The sequence below is a fragment of the Dendrobates tinctorius genome, unplaced genomic scaffold, assembly GCF_039654945.1.
Source record: "Dendrobates tinctorius isolate UK_male_01 unplaced genomic scaffold, ASM3965494v1 ptg000060l, whole genome shotgun sequence".
NCBI classification, from domain to species: Eukaryota; Metazoa; Chordata; class Amphibia; order Anura; family Dendrobatidae; genus Dendrobates; species Dendrobates tinctorius.
This window is the reverse complement of record NW_027361728.1, coordinates 37,744,909-37,763,892: the sequence shown is the minus strand read 5'-3', so window position 1 is coordinate 37,763,892 and position 18,984 is coordinate 37,744,909. Positions and strand designations below refer to the sequence as shown.

Sequence of the window (18,984 nt, the reverse complement as noted above, 5' to 3'; positions counted from 1 at the left end):
ATAGCGATCAGCGGCGCCCACGTGGTGAGCGCCGCTGATCGCGGATGGGTGTCAGCTGATTATCACAGCTAACACCTGGCACAATGTGTCAGGGGCGGTCACGGACCGCCCACGACACGTTAACCCCTTGCACACCGCGATCAAACACGATCGCGGTGTACCGGGGGTTAAAGCGGAGCATCGGCAGGGAGGGGGCTCCCTCCGTGGTTCCCTGAGCCCCCCACAGCAGAGCAATGCGCAGCGCTGCTGCGGGGGTCTCCTTCCCTGCAGGTCCCCGGATCCAAGATGGCGACGAGGAAGCCTGCTGCACTGCCTGTGACAGATTGCTGATCTGTCACAGTGATCTGTGATGTGACAGATCAGCGATCTGTCACAGGACAGTGATGTCCCACCTGGGACAATGTAATAAAGTTAAAAAAAAGTGTTAAAATAATTTAAAAAAAAAATCGCCAAATAAATTAGAAAAAAAAAAATATTCCCCCAATAAATTCATTTTTTGGAAATAAAAAAAAAAAAAAAACAATAAAAGTACACATATTTGGTATCGCCGCATCCGTAACGACCTGCAATATAAAACTGTCCCATTAGTTAACCCCCTTAGCGAACCCCTTAAAAAATAAAAATAAAAAAGAAGCAAAAAATAATGATTTATTATCATACCGCCGAACAAAAAGTGCAATAACATGCGATCAAAAAGACGCATATAAATATCCATGGGACTGCTGAAAATATCATCTTGTCCCACAAAAAACGAGGCGCCATACAGCATCATCAGCAAAAAAGTAAAAAAGTTATAGCTCGCAGAATAAAGCGATGCAAAAATAATTATTTTTTATATAAAATAGTTTTCATTGCATAAAACCGACAAAACATAAAAAACTACCTAAATGAGGTATCGCTGTAACCGTACTGACCCGAAGAATAAAAGGGCTTTATCAATTTTACCGCACGTGGAACGATGTAAACGCACCCCCCCCAAAAGAAATTCATGAAACGCTGGTTTTTGTTCCTTCTGCATCCCAAAAATCGGAATAAAAAGCGATCAAAAAATGTCACGTGCCCGAAAATGGTACCAATAAAAGCGTCAACTTGTCCCGCAAAAAAAAAGACCTCACATGACTCGGTGGGTCAAAATATTGAAAAATTATAGCTCTCAATATGTGTTGATGCACATATTTTTACAATAAAAAGCGTCTTTTAGCGTGTGACAGCTGCCTAACATAAAAACCCACCACAAATAGTAAATCAACACCCCCCCCCCGTTATCACCCCCTTAGTTAGGGAAAAATAATAAAACTAAAAGAAAATGCATTTATTTCCATTTTCCCATTAGGGTTAGGGCTAGGGCTAGGGTTAGGGCTGAGATTAGGGTTAGGGGTGTGTTGGGGTTCGGGTTGGAGTTAGAATTGGAGGTTTCCACTGTTTGGGCACATCAGGTGCTCTCCAAATGCAACATGGCGTCTGATCTCAATTCCAGCCAATTTTGAGTTGAAAAAGTCAAATGGTGGTCCTTCCCTTCCAAGCTCTGCCATGCGCCCAAACAGTGTTTTACCCCCACATATGGAGTATCAGCCTACTCAGGACAAATTGCAAAACAACTTTTGGGGTCCAATTTCTCCTGTTACCCTTTAGGAAAATAAAAAATTGGGGGCAAAAATATAATTTTTGTGGAAAAAAATGATTTTTTCATTTTCACGCCCGGGCGTTATAAGCTTCTGTGAAGCAATTGGGGGTTCAAAGTGCTCACCACACATTTGATAAGTTCTGTGGGGGGTCTAGTTTCCAAAATGGGATCACTTGTGGGGAGTTTCAATAGTTTAGGTACATCAGGGGCTCTCCAAACGCACATGACACCCGCAGACCATTCCATCAAAGTCTGCATTCCAAAACGTCACTACTTCCCTTCCGAGCCCCGACGTGTGCCCATACAGTAGTTTTCTCCCACATATGGGGTATCAGCATACTCAGGACAAATTGGACAGCAACTTTTGGGGTCCAATTTCTCCTGTTACCCTTGGGAAAATAAAAAAAATGGGGACTAAAAGATTATGTTTGTGGAAAAAATACAATTTTTTTATTTTCATGCACGGTCGTTATAAACTTCTGTGATGCACTGGGGGGTTCAAGGTGCTCACCACACAACTAGATAAGTTCCTTAGGGGGTCTAGCTTCCAAAATGGGGTCACTTGTGGGGGGTTTCCACTGTTTAGGTACATCAGGGGCTCTCCAAAAGCAACATGACACCCGCAGACCATTCCATCAAAGTCTGCATTCCAAAACGTCACTACTTCCCTTCCGAGACCTGACGTGTGCCCATACAGTAGTTTTCTCCCACATATGGGGTATCAGCGTACTCAGGACAAATTGGACAACAACTTTTGGGGTCCAATTTCTCATGGTACCCTTGGGAAAATAAATAAATTGGTGACTAAAAGATCATGTTTGTGGAAAAAATACGATTTTTTTATTTTCACGCCCTGGCGTTATAAACTTCTGTGAAGCACTGGAGGGGTCAAAGTGCTCACCACACATCTAGATAAGTTCCTTGGGGGATCTAGTTTCCAAAATGGTGTCATTTTTGGGGGGTTTCCACTGTTTTGGTACATCAGGGGCTCTCCAAACGCGACATGGTGTCCGATCTCAATTCCAGCCAAAAACGTCAAATGGGGCTGCTTCCCTTCCGAGCTCTGCCATGCGCCCAAATAGTGGTCTACCCTCACATATGGGGTATCAGCGTACTCAGGACAAATTGCACAATAACTTTTAGGGTCCTGTTACCCTTGGAAAAATAAGAATTGAGGGTGAAAAGATCATTTTTGTGGAAAAAATATGATTTTTTAATTGTACGGCTGTATGTTATAAACTTCTGTGAAGCCCTTGGGGGTTCAAAGTTCTCACCACACATCTAGATAAGTTCCTTGGGGGGTCTAGTTTCCAAAATGGTGTCATTTGTGGGAGGTTTCCAGTGTTTTGGTACATCAGGGGTTTTCTAATCGCGACATGGTGTCCTATCTCAATTCCAGCCAAAAACGTCAAATGGCGCTGCTTCCTTTCCGAGATCTGCCATGCGCCCAAATAGTGGTTTACTCCCACATGTGGGGTATCAGCGTACTCAGGACAAATTGCACAATAACTTTTAGGGTCCTGTTACCCTTGGGAAAATAAAAATTGGGGGTGAAAAGATCATTTTTTTTTTTAAAAATATGATTTTTTAATTGTACCGCTGTACGTTATAAACTTCTGTGAAGCCCTTGTGGGTTCAAAGTTCTCACCACATATCTAGATAAGTTCCTTGGGGAGTCTAGTTTCCAAAATGGGGTCACTTGTGGGGGGTTTCCACTGTTTAGGTGCATCAGGGGCTCTCCAAACGTGAAATGGCGTCCGATCTGAATTCCAGCCAATTTTGCATTGAAAAAGTCAAACAGCGCTCCTTCCCTTCTGAGCTCAGCCATGCGCCGAAACAGTGGTTCCCCCCCACATGTCAGGTATCAGCGTACTCAGGACAAATTGCACAATAAATTTTGCTGTCCAATTTCTCCTGTTACCCTTGGTAAAATAAAAAAAATTGAACCTGAAGAATTTTTTTTGTGAAAAAAAGTTAAATGTTCATTTTTTTTAAATATTCAAAAAATTCCTGTGACGCACCTAAAGGGTTAATAAACTTCTTGAATGTGGTTTTGAGCACCTTAAAGGGTGCAGTTTTTAGAATGGTGTCACTTTTGGGTATTTTCTATCATATAGACCCCTCAAAGTGGCTTCAAATGTGATGTGGTCCGTAAAAATAAAATGGTGTTGCAAAAATGAGAAATCGCTGGTCAATTTTTAACCCTTATAACTTCCTAACAAAAAAAAATTTTGGTTCCAAAAATGTGCTGATGTAAAGTAAACATGTGGGTAATGTTACTTATCAAGTTTTTTTGTGTGCCGTATCTCTGTGATTTAAGGGCATAAAAATTCAAAGTTGGAAAATTGTGAAATTTTCAAAATTTTCACCAAATTTCCATTTTTTTCACAAATAAACGCAAGTTATTTGAATGAAATTTTACCACTAACATGAAGTACAATATGCCACGAGAAAACAATGTCAGAATCACCGGGATCCATGGAAGCATTTCAGAGTTATTACCTCATAAAGGGACAGTGGTGAGAATTGTAAAAATTGGCCCGGTCATGAACGTGCAAACCACCCTTGGGGCTTAAGGGGTTAAACAAACTTATACAAAAAATGCTCAAACACAAAGCAGATCCTGAATTTAACAGAAGGGAAGGGATTCTCCAGTCATCGGTTGAGAAGTTTCAGGCCATCATTAAGGAAAGGAAACAATCAATTCCTGAAGAACTTGAATGAGTTTAAAGAGAAAAGAGCATATACGTTTTTGGTTACACACAGCAGAGTTAATATAGATCTCTCTTCCCCTGAAACCGACAACTCAGATAGGGAGAGATCAAATTATAGAGGTAGCTGGAGACTGAGTGATCGGGAGAGGGGCAGAACCCAAATATATAGAGGGCAGGGTCGTGGCCAACTTGATCTTTAATATAAAGTGGTTTTCTCTGTTGGCACTATGATGATACTTTTTTAAGGGCACCCTTTCAGGATGCGCAGCTGAAATGCAGAAGAAGGAAGTTTGGAGAGATGAGCTCTGGGCGTGAAATCTCAACATAGTGTCTGTACTACATGAAGATAAAAGGGATGGGAATGACTCCAATCAAACTTGATGTCACCTATTGTAAATGTTTACATGTGATCTTGACTTCGTCTCATCAGTACTGTGGTTCCTGTATGGTCCATAATCTGACGATGGCTGGTAACAGTATCTCCTTACCATTGTTAAAGATATACTGGGAATTGTAGGTTCATGTGATACAATTGTATATGGGGCTGACCTAACATTGCAATTGATCGCTGTACTAAGCTTGGTGATTTATTCATGTACTGATGGCTGGTCTAGCTCTGTATTCATGCACTGATGGTAATACTGGCACTACATTCATGTTCTGATGGTGGGTCTAGCACTATATTCATGCATTGATGGTGGTTATGGCACTGCATTCATGTGCTAGCGGTGGTTCTTGCTCTGCAATCATGAACTAATGGTGGTTCTGGTGCTGCATTCATGTGCTGAAGGTGGTTCCTGTACTGCATTCATGTGTTTATGGGGATTCTGATAGTCTACTCGTGTAGCAATCCAAAATGTGCTTCAAGGCTATGTTAAAACAAAAAAAATCCTCAAAACTTATAGTTTTGAAATTATGACATTTGATTTTTTTGCTGCCGTTGTGCCAAAATTGTACTGTCTAGCCACAATTTTTCAAAAAGTACAGCAAAAACACGGTAATGTGTGAACGCAGCATATAAAGGTTGCTCACTTATGTATCGAAAGGTGAGTGCTGGTGGTAATGTCATGTTTGTACCTACAAGTACACGTGAACAATAGGCATGTCGTAGTCTGAGGAAAAGGTCAGGTAAACTATTCCTGCACATTTACCAACAGGTATGTGTAGACATGATGTCATTAGTGCTGCTTACCTCCCAATTTAGAATTGCCAGACAACCCCTTTAGCAGAGTGGTGGGTAGTGTGACAAAGAACATTATGGGATGGGAATTTTGCACTTTATTTTCAGGATCAGGGAAAGGCTATATTGTATATGGGCTGGTTGGGTCAATGTGTCAGGGCTGTTTTCTAGTCCCAGTCCAGCTTGGTTTATATCACGAGCACATCAAAATATTTAAACAAAAAAAAAATTAATTTCTGTTATATCTATCAGATCTGTCATTTCTATTGTTCATGGGCTGTCTATGGTTACATAGGTTGAAAAAAAGACTGGAGTCCATCAAATTCAACCTTTCTTCATCAATTATACATTCTTTGTCACTAAATTATCTATGACCTGGCAATCCATATCAGGTTCTAGCCCCGCCCAAGAAATGAAACAAACATGTCTGAAATATAAAAATAATTTGTATGGAATAAGGAACACATTTTTTTAAAAGTATTTTAGTGGTCCTTATGTGGTCATAAAAAATGGGAAAAGCAGACACTTATTTCCCTTATTTTCCCACCTACTGTATATCGCCTGATCTCAGCAAAAAAAAAAAAAAAGATAGACTATCACAGTGACATCAAAATGAAACCTTGTGTATCACGGACAAACACGCAAAAAAATTTTGAATATCCAAAAGAGAAACATTTTTACAGTGCATGTACGAAAAAAAATAAAATGTACCTGGTCAGGAACTTGGCATGGCCTTGTCTTAGACTGCTCAAACAAAATTCTACTCGTCTGGACCCTTGGGAAACAATATGACTTCCCTGTCTATTTTACTCACAGAACATTAGCTTCACAATACATTTAGTAAGGTTTTGTGCACCCACAGCACTCTTAAAACAGGATAATGCCCCCACAGTGCCACCCATATATTATGAAGCTGCTGCTGTGCCTCCAATACAATATGATGCTTCCATAGTGCTGCCACTGGCTAATGGACCCCATAGTGATCACGTGGTCTGCCACCAGTGGTGTACTGTACTCAACAGACTACGATGTTCAGATGATCAGACGGCTGATCACAAAAATAAATAAATATTAGGTCTGCACATGGTTATGTCATGGTCACAAAACAAAGGTGGCACTAGAGTTCTAGACCTCTTCCTCTCTCATGAGACAATTTGCATATTTCCCAGAGGAGCATTGCGGCTTTAAGTCTCATCTCAGCATGCTTAGCATGTCAATCTCTGCAAGGAGAAACGATACTTCTTGGATACCGGTCAGACACCTCTCAAACAACCAAACCAGATCTCACACTTTGCACTGATGAGGGGCAGTACCCTGAAACACAGTGTCTGCAAATTGAGATTCTGGCTTGGCTTTTATCCTAAGTCATGTGACAAGGCTCGTTAAAGGGCCGACATTGACTTATAGGATCACTACTTCCAATAGGTGGCACTAGAGTTCTAGTCCTCTTCCTCTCTGAAGAGACAATTTGCAAAACAAAGTATGTCATGGCTAGAACTACACAAATCTATCTGCAGTAAATCAATATATTTGTTCAGCTAGGTAATGGCTTGTTTTCTAGCATTACCTCTTTGTATCTTATCTTTGTTAACTTTTAACCAAGGTTTAGGGATTCTGTATTCCAGCAAAGTCAAAAGTTCAAGAAAACCCAGATTTATTGCAAGTAACAAGTAGCTGAATGAAACAACTGTTCAAGTTTCAAACCGCGTACTACAACAATGTGATGTCCTTTTTTAACTGTTCATTTTCAGACACATTTTCCTGATCAGCACCTTTACCGATCGTCATAAAGATTACCTTAAATCTTTTCCACAGAAGGACCCCTTTTTAATTGGCCCAGTATGCTGGATACATTTTAAAAAGATGTATACTTACCTGTCCAGCAACCTTTCTCTACTTTTAGCCCTATGCCTCATGATATAAACACTGTCACATGGCTGCTGCAGTCATTCAGTAGCTGCTGATTGACTGCAGCCTTCATTATTACATAAAAGCAGAAAAACACTATAATCGAGACTTATCATAGAGACTCCATGTGCTGTACTCAATCCATGTCACACAACTTTGTTGTCTGCATGAAGCCTTAGATTCTCCATAACCAAACTAAATATTAGATGGACTTACATGGTCAACAAGATTAATCCAATTTTACATCAGGAACATCAAATTTCATGAAATTGCCCTGTGAGCCCATCAGCAGACTACTGACGTGTTGTTATACAAAGTCTTCCTCCAGAACAGCGACCAATGCATGCCTCTACATTAGCAAAAACTCGAGAACTTTGAAATGTGGTGATGGAGAAGGATGTTATCAATACCATGGTAAGCTTATTTCTGTGGGAGAGCAAAAGCAAAAATCCAAAATGCCTCACCATCCTTTTACCCAATATCTGCCATTGGGGAAGAGTCAAGCACACCATAACTTTGGGTTAAATCATTTTCCGCATTAAAACATAAAAAAGTGCAATATTAGATATATACAGTGAAATGTTTCTCCTTGTGAGGAGTGCAAAGCCAGTGTAAGGAGACTTATAGGTCATGTAATGCTCTTATGGGTTTTTAAAAATGCAAGTTCCCCAATACATGCTCCTCACAAGGAGAAACGTTTCTCTTTAGACTTGCTGTCAGAGGCCTCTCACCTAGCCAAATCAGATGTCCTGCTTTGCACTGATGAGGGGCAAACACCCCAAAATATGAGTATGAAAACAGAGTTTCTAGTTTGGCTTCTTATTCTAAGTCTTGTGGCAAGGAGTCATAAAAGGGTCGATGTTTACTTTTAGGATTGCTAGATCCAATTGGCGCTAGAGTTCAAGTCCTTTTCCACTCTGAATAGGTTATTTGCAAAGTGCAATATAAGTATGGCACAATATTACTAACATAGTATACACCTATTTGGATTGTTACTAGACTGCATTCATTTTTTTACATTTTGTAATAAAGAGAACTGTTGAACATCACTTACTTCTTTTGGCAACTTCTTCTCTTCCAAGTTTGATATAGGCATATCTGGGGCTCTCTGGGCAAAAGAACAGACAAATTGTCTGAATGACAGCTGGTACACCAGAAAGACCTAGGAGGACAGGCCATAAGTCCTTGCTGCCCAGGATAAAGTCTAATCCGACAATCTAAAATGGAGCAACATTGAGTTTTTACTATCACTCTGACAGTGGTTATGTACCGAATCAGCAGAAGCATAGTACAGGTAAAGAAATGCCAAGAACTGTCCGAAATGTAATAATATGATGGCAAACAACATGATATTACAGCATTGAACAAAGCAAACTTAGATGTAAAAGTATTTTAATTATCATTTTACATAAACATTATACAGCAGATGAAATAAGTATTGAATACATCACTAATTTTCTAAGTAAATATATTTCTAAAGGTGCTATTAGCATGAACTTCTAACCAGATGTCAGTAACAACCCATTCAATCCACACAGGAAAAGAAATCAGATAATAGATGTCTATAAATTAAGTTATGAATATCAAGACAGTCCGTATCTGAGACGGTTGCCGTGGGCGGCTGCACCACCGTATCACGCTGAGGGGTGCCAGGCCTTTTGGCTTCACTTGGCTCCGTGTTACTTCACACAGGCTGAACCTTGCAGAGCCACCTGCTCTGCAGTTTGAAAACCACCACTGACACACTCAACCCTTTGCTGCAGGGTTTAAATGGAATCTGTGGCCATGGGGTCACTTGCAAGACCTGATCTGGTAGAAGCGAACTGCTTCACTACCATCCTGTAGTTCGCTCCAAAAATAAAAGCCCTTAATGGATTTTCCTAAACATTGCCTTGACCAAATAACTTGACCAGGTCCACATTTACTTTTATTTTGCACTGTAGCCACAGCCATATCTGTGACTTCAGTGCACTCTAGCGGGTTTAATATGCTTCTATGCGCATTCTGGGGAACACATATCGATCCCCGCATATGATCCCCCTCACTGCCTCACACTACTTACCAGGGAAGCCGCAGCCAAGACAGCCTAAATGCAGTATTACTTGGTGATCATTCAGATGAGTGGCTAGTGTGTAAATGGATTCAAGTATGTAAATGGATAAATATCAATACATAATAGATTCTCTGAATCAATATCTAATTATATTTATGTACGGTGGCATGCAAAAGTTTGGGCACCCCTGTTCAAAATTACAGTTATTGTGAACAGTTAAGCAAGTTGAAGATGAATTGATCTCTAAAAGGCCTAAAGTTGTTCCTTGGAAAATTCTTCCAGTTCTGCTAGAGCCCTAGGTCGTCTTGCATGCACTGATATTTTGAGCTCTATCCACAGATTTTCAATGATATTCAGATCAGGGGACTGTGAGGGCCATTATAAAACCTTCAGCTTGCGCCTTTTGAGGTAGTCTTTTGTGGATTTTAACATGTGTTTAGGATCATTATCCATTTGTAGAAGCCATCCTTTTTTCAATTTCAGGTTTTTTTTTACAGATGGTGTTATATTTGCATCAAGAATTTGTAGAAATTTCATTGAATCTGTTCTTCCCTCTACCCGTGAAATGGTTAGCAAGATGTTCTTTTCCTAAAATTCTATGCCCATTTTTTTCTCCACACATACCTTTGATCATTGTGGCCAAAGAGTTCTATTTTAACCTCATCGGTCCACAGGACTTTTTTCCAAAATGCATCAGACTTGTTTAGTTGTTTTTTTTTGCATACTACTGATGCTGAATTTTATGGTGAGGACGCAGGAGAGGTTTTCTTCTGATGACTCTTCCATGAAGGTCATATTTGTGCAGGTGTCTCCGAACAGTAGAACAATGTACAACTCAAGAGTCTGCTAAATCTTTCTGAAGGTCTCTGGCAATCAAGCGGGGTGGGGGGGTCTGATTTGCCTCTCTAGCTATCTTACGAGCAGCTCTCACTGAAATTTTCCTTGGTCTTCCAGACCATATCTTCACTTCCACTGTCCCCGTTTACTGTCATTTCATAGTTAAATTTCAAACTGAGGAAAGGGCAACTTGAAAATGCTTTATTATCTTCTTATAGCCTTATCCTGCTTTGTGGACCTCCATCATTTTCAGAGTTCTAAGCAGCTGCTTAGAAGAACGCATGGCTGCTGTTTTTTGGCCCAATGTTAGAGGAGGCTGGGTTTTTATAAAGCTTGGAAATTTGCATCACCTGACCTTTCCTAACGATGATAGTGAACAAGCTATAACCCTAACTGGCTAATTAAAGTCTGAAACCTTGGTCAAAGTTATCTGAGCACACAAGTCTCCAAGGATGCCCAAACTTTTGCATTGGCCCATTTTCCCTTTTGTAATTTTTAAAACAAAAAAAATTACAATATATTTGTTTTTTTTGCCCAGAATACAAAGGAAATGCATCATCATGAACTTTAGGCCTTCTAGAGATCATTTCATCTTCAACTTGCTTAACTGTTCACAATCACAGTAATTTTGACCAGGAGTGCCCAAACTTCTTACATGCCATTGTATACTGTGCATACTAATCTTAAATTATATTTACTTCTACAATGATACTGTATATATTAGCTTGAAATATATATACATTTGTAACTAACCTGACTGATAAGAATCCCAGTCACGATTCCGAGCTGGTGTAATGTTCCAAGAGCTCCTCTTAAGGAAGTGGGAGAAATTTCACCTATATAGATGGGGACTAGTCCTGATGATAACCCTAAATAAATTATATTGTAAAGATTATTTACTTCTGACGCATAAATTGTTCTTTTGCACAATGTTGATTTCTGCTGCCTAGAAGGAATTTACTAAACATATCCCAAATGTCTATAATATCCAAGCCAATCAAAGTGAATGTTTTCTATACCATATTCTAATTTCCCAATTTACAATTAGCATTCTAAAAGCAATCACACACATTTTATGTCATAGACTACCCAAACACTATATATAATTTCATGATAGATAGTAATAATAATTTATTATATATATCAAATATATTCCACCGTACTTTAATATATAGGGATTCTTGGCACAGATGTTTCCTGTGTAAAAGAAACTAGACAGGACATAAATAAGAGCAGAAAGGCTTCCTTCCTCAATTGGGCCCCAGCATTTGCCTGACCTTGCTGAGTGCTGACGCTGCCCTCTAAGGCCACGTTCCCACGACGAGATTTTGGTGCGTTTTTATGTTGCAGAATTTCTGCACCTATTATTTCATTTAGGTTTCTTGTGCCATTTTATTGCGTTTTTCTGTGCTTTTTTTTTTTTTACCACGTGTTGTTATCGCATTGTTGATGATGCGTTTTTTGTCTCTGGTGTGTGATGCTATAAAGAATGCGATGTGTTTTTGATACTGCCTATTTTTTTTTTTTTTTTGCTTTGACATTTTACTGAAATACTTAGGTGTGGATTACATGCATCTTTGATGCTGTTCTGCCGTGGAAACGCACTAAAAACACATGTGCGGAATTTCCGCACCTAGTGCAAGCCTATATGGAAAAACCACATAGAAAACTCAGCATACCTGCAAGAGAAATTAACATGCTGCGGATTTGAATAAAGCACTGCAGGTCAGTCTACAAAGTGTAAAAAAAAAAAGAAACTGAATGTGCATGAGAGTTCTATCAATCCCATCCAATTTAATAGTACTGTAAGGTGCTGCGTTTTTGATGCAGCAAAAAAAACGCAGTGTCAAAAATTCACCAAAACCTCATCATGGAAACGTGGCCTAAAAGTACCAAACTGAAACCAATGCAAAATATCTTTGTATAATTTTTTAGTTTTGTGCGCTGAATTTACACCAATCAGAAAGGGTTGATTCCTTGTATAATTGAAATCAGCCCAGAGAAGCAGTTCTGCAGGTTTGGCTTCTGGAACCTATGAATGGCTGACTGTGTAAAGCATGGTTGAGTCCACCAGATCAGAAGGGGGCTTTTTAGTACCTTTCTTTTAGCAACTCTACCCAATAGAGTGGACCCCTCTATAAAGTTAATATTCCTTATATCTTCCAATTCTCTCTTGTATAGTAACACTAAAAACTTTTCTTTATCAAAGTTTTAAAGGAACTCTCTCACATAATTTTTGTGTACCCTAATAATAGTATCCTGAAATAGGGCTTGGACAACCCTTTCAGGATGTATAACTTTTATTGATGTTCGTTGCCCCATTGTCTTGCTGTAAGCACCTGAAATTTTGATAGTCTCATGTCAGTTAGTCAAGCGTATGTTAATGCCAAATGAATATTCACCTTTCTTCCCTCCCATAATCCTGTCCACGACTCTGTGCCGATGTCAGTGATTCAGTCAGACAGCCATATGCCCGAGGATCACATCGGAATCCTCAGACTGGCCGTCTGCTGTCCTGATCTGCACGTGATTGCATGTATTTCTATGCAGCTGTCATGCTCAAGTTAGGAGAGCAGATGGCCAGTCCGAGGATAGCAATGCGATCCTCGGGCATGTAATATGACAGTCTAGCTCCACCCAATCAGTGAGACCGGCACAAAAGGGTGAGCAGGATTATTGGAAGGGGCGAATATTTATTTGGCATTTATATATGCTTGGCTAGCCGACACAAGACTATACATTTTCAGGGGCTTTTAGCAACACAATGGGATATTGTACAGCAATAAAATTTACATATCCTGAAATACCCAAACCCTATTTCAGGATACTATTATTAAGGTACGCAAAAATTACCTGACAGATTCCCATTAAGTTAAATTTTGCCCATCCGTCTTTGTAAACTAGCTCTAGCTTAGTGAGGTTGGATGGAGAGCATTTGTGAACAGCAATGTTCAATTCTTGCCACAGATTCTCAATGGCATTTGGGTTTGGACTTTGACTGAGCCATTGAAATCCATGAATATGCCTTGATCTATACCATTCCATTGCAGCTATGGCAATATGTTTAGGGTCTTTGTCCTGCTGTAAGATAAACCTATCTCTCAGTTTCAAGTCTTTTGCAGCCTTTAGCGGGTTTTCCTCCAAGACTGCCCTATTCTTAGCTCCATCAACACTGACCAGCTTCTCCGTCCCTGCTGAAAAAAACTATCCCAACAGCATGATGCTGCCACCATCATATTTGACAGTGGGGATGGTGTTTTCAAGGTGATGATGTTCAGTGTTAGTATTCCACCACACATAGCATTTTGTATTTAGCCAAGAAAGTTCTATTTTGGTCTCATCTGACCAGAGCTCCTTCTTTCACAAGTTAGATGTCACCTACATGACATTTTGCAAACTGCAAACGGGACTTCTTATGGCTTGCTTTCAAAAATCTTGGGCTATTTTTTTTTTTATAACCTAACCCTGCTTTACTTTTCCGTTCAACTTTATCCATGACCTGTCTGGTGTTTTCCTTGATTTTCAAGTTGCTGTTTGATCCCTCATGTTCTCAAATAAACCTCTGAATCCTTCACAGAACAGCTGTAGTTATACTGAGAGTAAATTATACACAGGTGGACTCAATTTACTAATTCTGTGACTTCTGGAGGCAATTTCTCTTACACAGAATTATATTTAGGGCTGTCAGACTACAGGAGGCTGAATACAAATGCACGTCATAATTTTCAGATTTATATTTCTAAAAAATAATTAGAAAGCCATGTATCATTTCCTCTACACTTCACAAATACGTGCTAATTTGTGTTGGAATATCAGATAAAATTGAAATAAAGTACATTTAAGTTTGTGGGTGCAACATTAAAAAATAAGGAAAAGTTAACTGGGTATGAATACTTCTTCAAGGCACTGTAAGACTGTTGTGATAGTGTGTTCATGATAAAAAGCATGTGAGTATATTCATCACTGTTTTGAAAATCTATGTTCAAGGGTCCATACCAGGCATGGTTCTCTCCTGTACTGACTGATAACTACTGACTGTTTAGCATTACAAGTTTCTAACAGGGAACACTTATTTTGGCAACAAGCTACAGTTGTGGCCAAAAGTATTGACACCCCTGCAATTATGTCAGATAATACTCAGTTTCTTCCTGAAAATGATTGCAAACACAGATTCTTTGGTATTATTATCTTCATTTAATTTGTCTTAAATAAAAAAACACAAAAGAGAATGAAGCAAAAAGCAAAACATTGATGATCATTTCACACAAAACTCCAAAAATGGGCCAGACAAAAGTATTGGCACCCTCTGCCCAATACTTGGTTGCACAACCTTTCGCCAAAATAACTGCGACCAACCGCTTCCGGTAACCATCAATGAGTTTCTTACCATTTTAAGAAACATTGCTCTGCTGGAATTTTAGACCATTCTTCTTTGGCAAACTGCTCCAGGTCCCTGATATTTGAAGGGTGCCGTCTCCAAACTGCCATTTTTAGATCTCTCCACAGGTGTTCTATGGGATTCAGGTCTGGACTCATTGCTGGCCACCTTAGAAGTCTCCAGTGCTTTCTCTCAAACCATTTTCTAGTGCTTTTTGAAGTGTGTTTTGGGTCATTGTCCTGCTGGAAGACCCATGACCTCTGAGGGAGACCCAGCTTTCTCACACTGGGCCCTACATTATGCTGCAAAATTTGTTGGTAGTCTTCAGACTTCATAATGCCATGCACACGGTCAAGCAGTCCAGTGCCAGAGGCAGCAAAGCAACCCCAAAACATCAGGGAACCTCCGCCATGTTTAACTGTAGGGACCGTGTTCTTTTCTTTGAATGCCTCTTTTTTCTCCTGTAAACTTTATGTTGATGCCTTTGCCCAAAAAGCTCTACTTTTGTCTCATCTGACCAGAGAACATTCTTCCAAAACGTTTTAGGCTTTTTCAGGTAAGTTTTGGCAAACTCCAGCCTGGCTTTTTTATGTCTCGGGGTAAGAAGTGGGGTCTTCCTGGGTCTCCTACCATACAGTCCCTTTTCATTCAGACGCCGTCGGATAGTACGGGTTGACACTGTTGTACCCTCGGACTGCAGGGCAGCTTGAACTTGTTTGGATGTTAGTCGAGGTTCTTTATCCAACATCTGCACAATCTTGCTTTGAAATCTCTTGTCAATTTTTCTTTTCCGTCCACATCTAGGGAGGTTAGCCACAGTGCCATGGGCTTTAAACTTCTTGATGACACTGCGCACAGTAGACACAGGAACATTCAGGTCTTTGGAGATGGCCTTGTAGCCTTGAGATTGCTCATGCTTCCTCACAATTTGGTTTCTCAAGTCCTCAGACAGTTCTTTGGTCTTCTTTCTTTTCTCCATGCTCAATTTGGTACACACAAGGACACAGGACAGAGGTTGAGTCAACTTTAATCCATGTCAACTGGCTGCAAGTGTGATTTAGTTATTGCCAACACCTGTTAGGTGCCACAGGTAAGTTACAGGTGCTGTTAATTACACAAATTAGAGAAGCATCACATGATTTTTCGAACAGTGCCAATACTTTTGTCCACCCTCTTTTTTATGTTTGGTGTGGAATTATATCCAATTTGACTTTAGGACAATTCTTTTTGTGTTTTTTCATTTAAGACAAATTAAATGAAGATAATCATACCAAAGAATTTGTGTTTGCAATCATTTTCAGGAAGAAACTGAGTATTATCTGACCGAATTGCAAGGGTGTCAATACTTTTGGCCACAACTGTACACTATAGGCATCTATTGTAGTGTGAAGTGATTGCTCATTTAGTAATGGTACAGGTATCTTCCCCAACATTATTGGTATACAGTGATAATAACTAGATCTCATTTTATTTGTAATAAAAAATAAAGAAAGAAAAAAACTATTTGAAAATATGAGAAGTTTAGAAATGATCCACTTACCACAATAAAGACCAGTTATAAGTCTGCCAGCAATGACTAAGGCATGGGCTTGTCCCAAAGGAGCTAGTCCCATGAGAAGGGCACCAATGACGGCCAAAGTATTTACAATCATCATGGATTTAATCCTAAAATACAAAAGAAAATCTGAAATTTAAGAGAATCTGTCACCAGGCTTGTGCTATGTAATCTGAGAGCAGCATGATGTATAGGCAGAGACCTTGATTCTAGTAATCTGTCACTTACTTGCTGGGCTCATTGCTGTAGTTTTGATAACCATCACTGTTTTTTTCTGCTCCAGATCTACCAGTTATATGAATGTTGAGCTCTGTTTCACACAACTGATTGGCAGCTTTCTGTGTACATTGGCATAAAGCTGCCAGTCATTGCTGAGGTCAGGGTTACACAGAGCATGAGAACTACAGGGCACAAGACAACTAGACCTCTAGTGATAATTTACTGCTGGTAAAACACTGATTTTATTGAAACTGCAGCAAGTAGCCAAGTAAGTGACTCCTCATTGGAATAAGGCTCCCAGAGCCTCTACATCGTGCTGCTCTCAGACTAAGTAGCAAAAACCTCCTGGCAGATTCCCTTGAAGGAGGATATACTGCATATGGCTAGATGGCATGACCTACACAGGACCTTTAGCATGACAATAATACTTTTACACTTTTACACATAATCTCTCCTTATTGATCGCAACATACTTCATCATATTTGGAGTCAAATTTTGAGCTTTCTAACGAAATGTGAATCAGGACACAGATAAATATTAATATGTCACTTTGTCCTATCCTCCACAAATGAGCTTTATAATCAAAGTTTTATTGTATTGAGCATAGTTCATAGTACAGAACAACACGCAGATTCTTACATAACTGGTTCTACAAAGCCTGTCCTTAATGTGTGTGACTTTTTACCAATATACACTCAAATGCCTGTACAGAAAACTCTGATCTGAAAGTTCTTGTTGTTTTCACAGAATGGAATAATCTTGTTGTTGGAAGCAATATTCTTCATGATGAACGGTATCATCTGTGCTTTTCTCATAGTAGATGAAACTTAACTCTCAAACGAATGATCATGGGATGCAAAAAGTTATATAGTTCAAGTTTGCCCGGAGTTCATAGGTAACTTCTAGTACCCATATGTTAGAACTACTGTACAGCCACCAAAGACTTTTTGCTTCTATGGTAATTGCATTATTAAAAAAAAATAATTTAGGCTAATATTAGGTGTTAAAAGTGCACACAGAGTTGTTTAAAAAGTAAGAACCCTAAAAACTTCTAGTACAGTGCAACCTCAAAAATTACCAATAATGGTAAAAATTAAATTTTGTTCTCTTCAATATCCGGTATAATGCTGCACAGGTATGGATGCTGCTTACCTTCCAAATTTGTCTGCAAACCATCCAACAAAAAAGGAAGACACCAATCCCCCAAGAGAGAAAACGGATACCGAGAGCGACCAGTACATGGTAACAGATGGGTGGACTGCTGGTTCATCTGTCTCATTCCCACTTCGGTCTGTGATTTCTACTATCGGCACCTCTAGTACTTTTGCATAGTGGTTTTCAATTATCTAGGAGATAGAATAGAACAGGTTAAATTTAACTAATCCAGGTCATTACACTAAACACTCAAGGGTTCCTGGTAAATTGTTCATAAAGGGGCATTTACATTGCAAGATAATCATGAGCGAGTCTGGTTAAAAACTCGAGCCACGATTATCTTGTAGTGTAAGCACACTGCCGATCACCCAATGAAAGTGCAAAACCATTGCTCATCGGGTGAACTAGAGCACAATAGATCATTGTTCTAAGCAGTAAACAGGACTCACTGCCGAGAACAGTTGCATCCATCACACACTGATTAATCTAGTATAGATCGCTCAGGGGACATCATTTACTTTGGTCTGCCTATATACATAGGCACGTAAACGACAACCGATTGGTCAAAGTTTCCGATATGTGGTTACAGTATATTGTGCCGCTGGTTGGTCCGTGACTGTAAATGGACCTTCAGGCTAGGTGCACATTTATACAGTGCTGTATGCCGAACAATGTGTCAGGCTTTTCTCTGGAATCCCCGAAAAACTATATTCCAATGACACCCCGACAAAGCCATTCATTTGGATACTACCAGAATGGAGGCAATTCTGTGTCCACATTGATTCCATTTGTCAGTAAATTGCTCAGTCGTGTCTCGTGGGGGTTCTCATCGAAATACAGTTTTTTCAGGGATTCCAACTAAAACTCCGACGTAGTGCTCATTGTAGAGCACTGTACAAAGTGGTACCAAGCCTTAGAGGAAAGTCAAAATAACCTGGCTCGTGTATGGGGGTTTCCTAACTCTCAACCAACAGCATATGCCATGGAAAAGAAGGATTGGGCATCTTTAACTTTAGCATGTCTCGTACATTTTTCCTAGAGGGGATAATATGCAGCCAGAGAGATCTGGCAACCGGCTATTCCCCTCTTTATCTTGACAAAACATACAGTGCCTTGCGAAAGTATTCAGCTCCCTGGAAATTTTCAACCTTTTCCCACATATCATGCTTCAAACAAAAAGATACCAAATGTAAATTTTTGGTGAAGAATCAACAACAAGTGGGACACAATTGTGAAGTTGAACGAAATTTATTGGTTATTTTACATTTTTGTGGAAATTCAAAAACTGAAAAGTGGGGCGTGCAATATTATTCGGCGCCTTTAACTTAATACTTTGTTGCACCACCTTTTGCTGCGATTA

The 18,984-nt window shown here is 39.6% G+C and overlaps 1 protein-coding gene across 1 annotated transcript in view; it reads right to left on the bottom strand.

The window, feature by feature from the left end:
• Positions 1-18,984, bottom strand: part of SLC2A2 (solute carrier family 2 member 2) — an 88,153-nt gene that overhangs the window by 30,418 nt on the left and 38,751 nt on the right. The window contains exons 3-6 of the mRNA XM_073578865.1: positions 17,622-17,815; positions 16,235-16,359; positions 11,070-11,185; positions 8,481-8,643 (exon numbers count right to left, since the gene is read on the bottom strand). Of these exons, the coding sequence (XP_073434966.1) occupies positions 8,481-8,643; positions 11,070-11,185; positions 16,235-16,359; positions 17,622-17,815 (598 nt within the window). The remainder of the gene's footprint in view (positions 1-8,480; positions 8,644-11,069; positions 11,186-16,234; positions 16,360-17,621; positions 17,816-18,984) is intronic.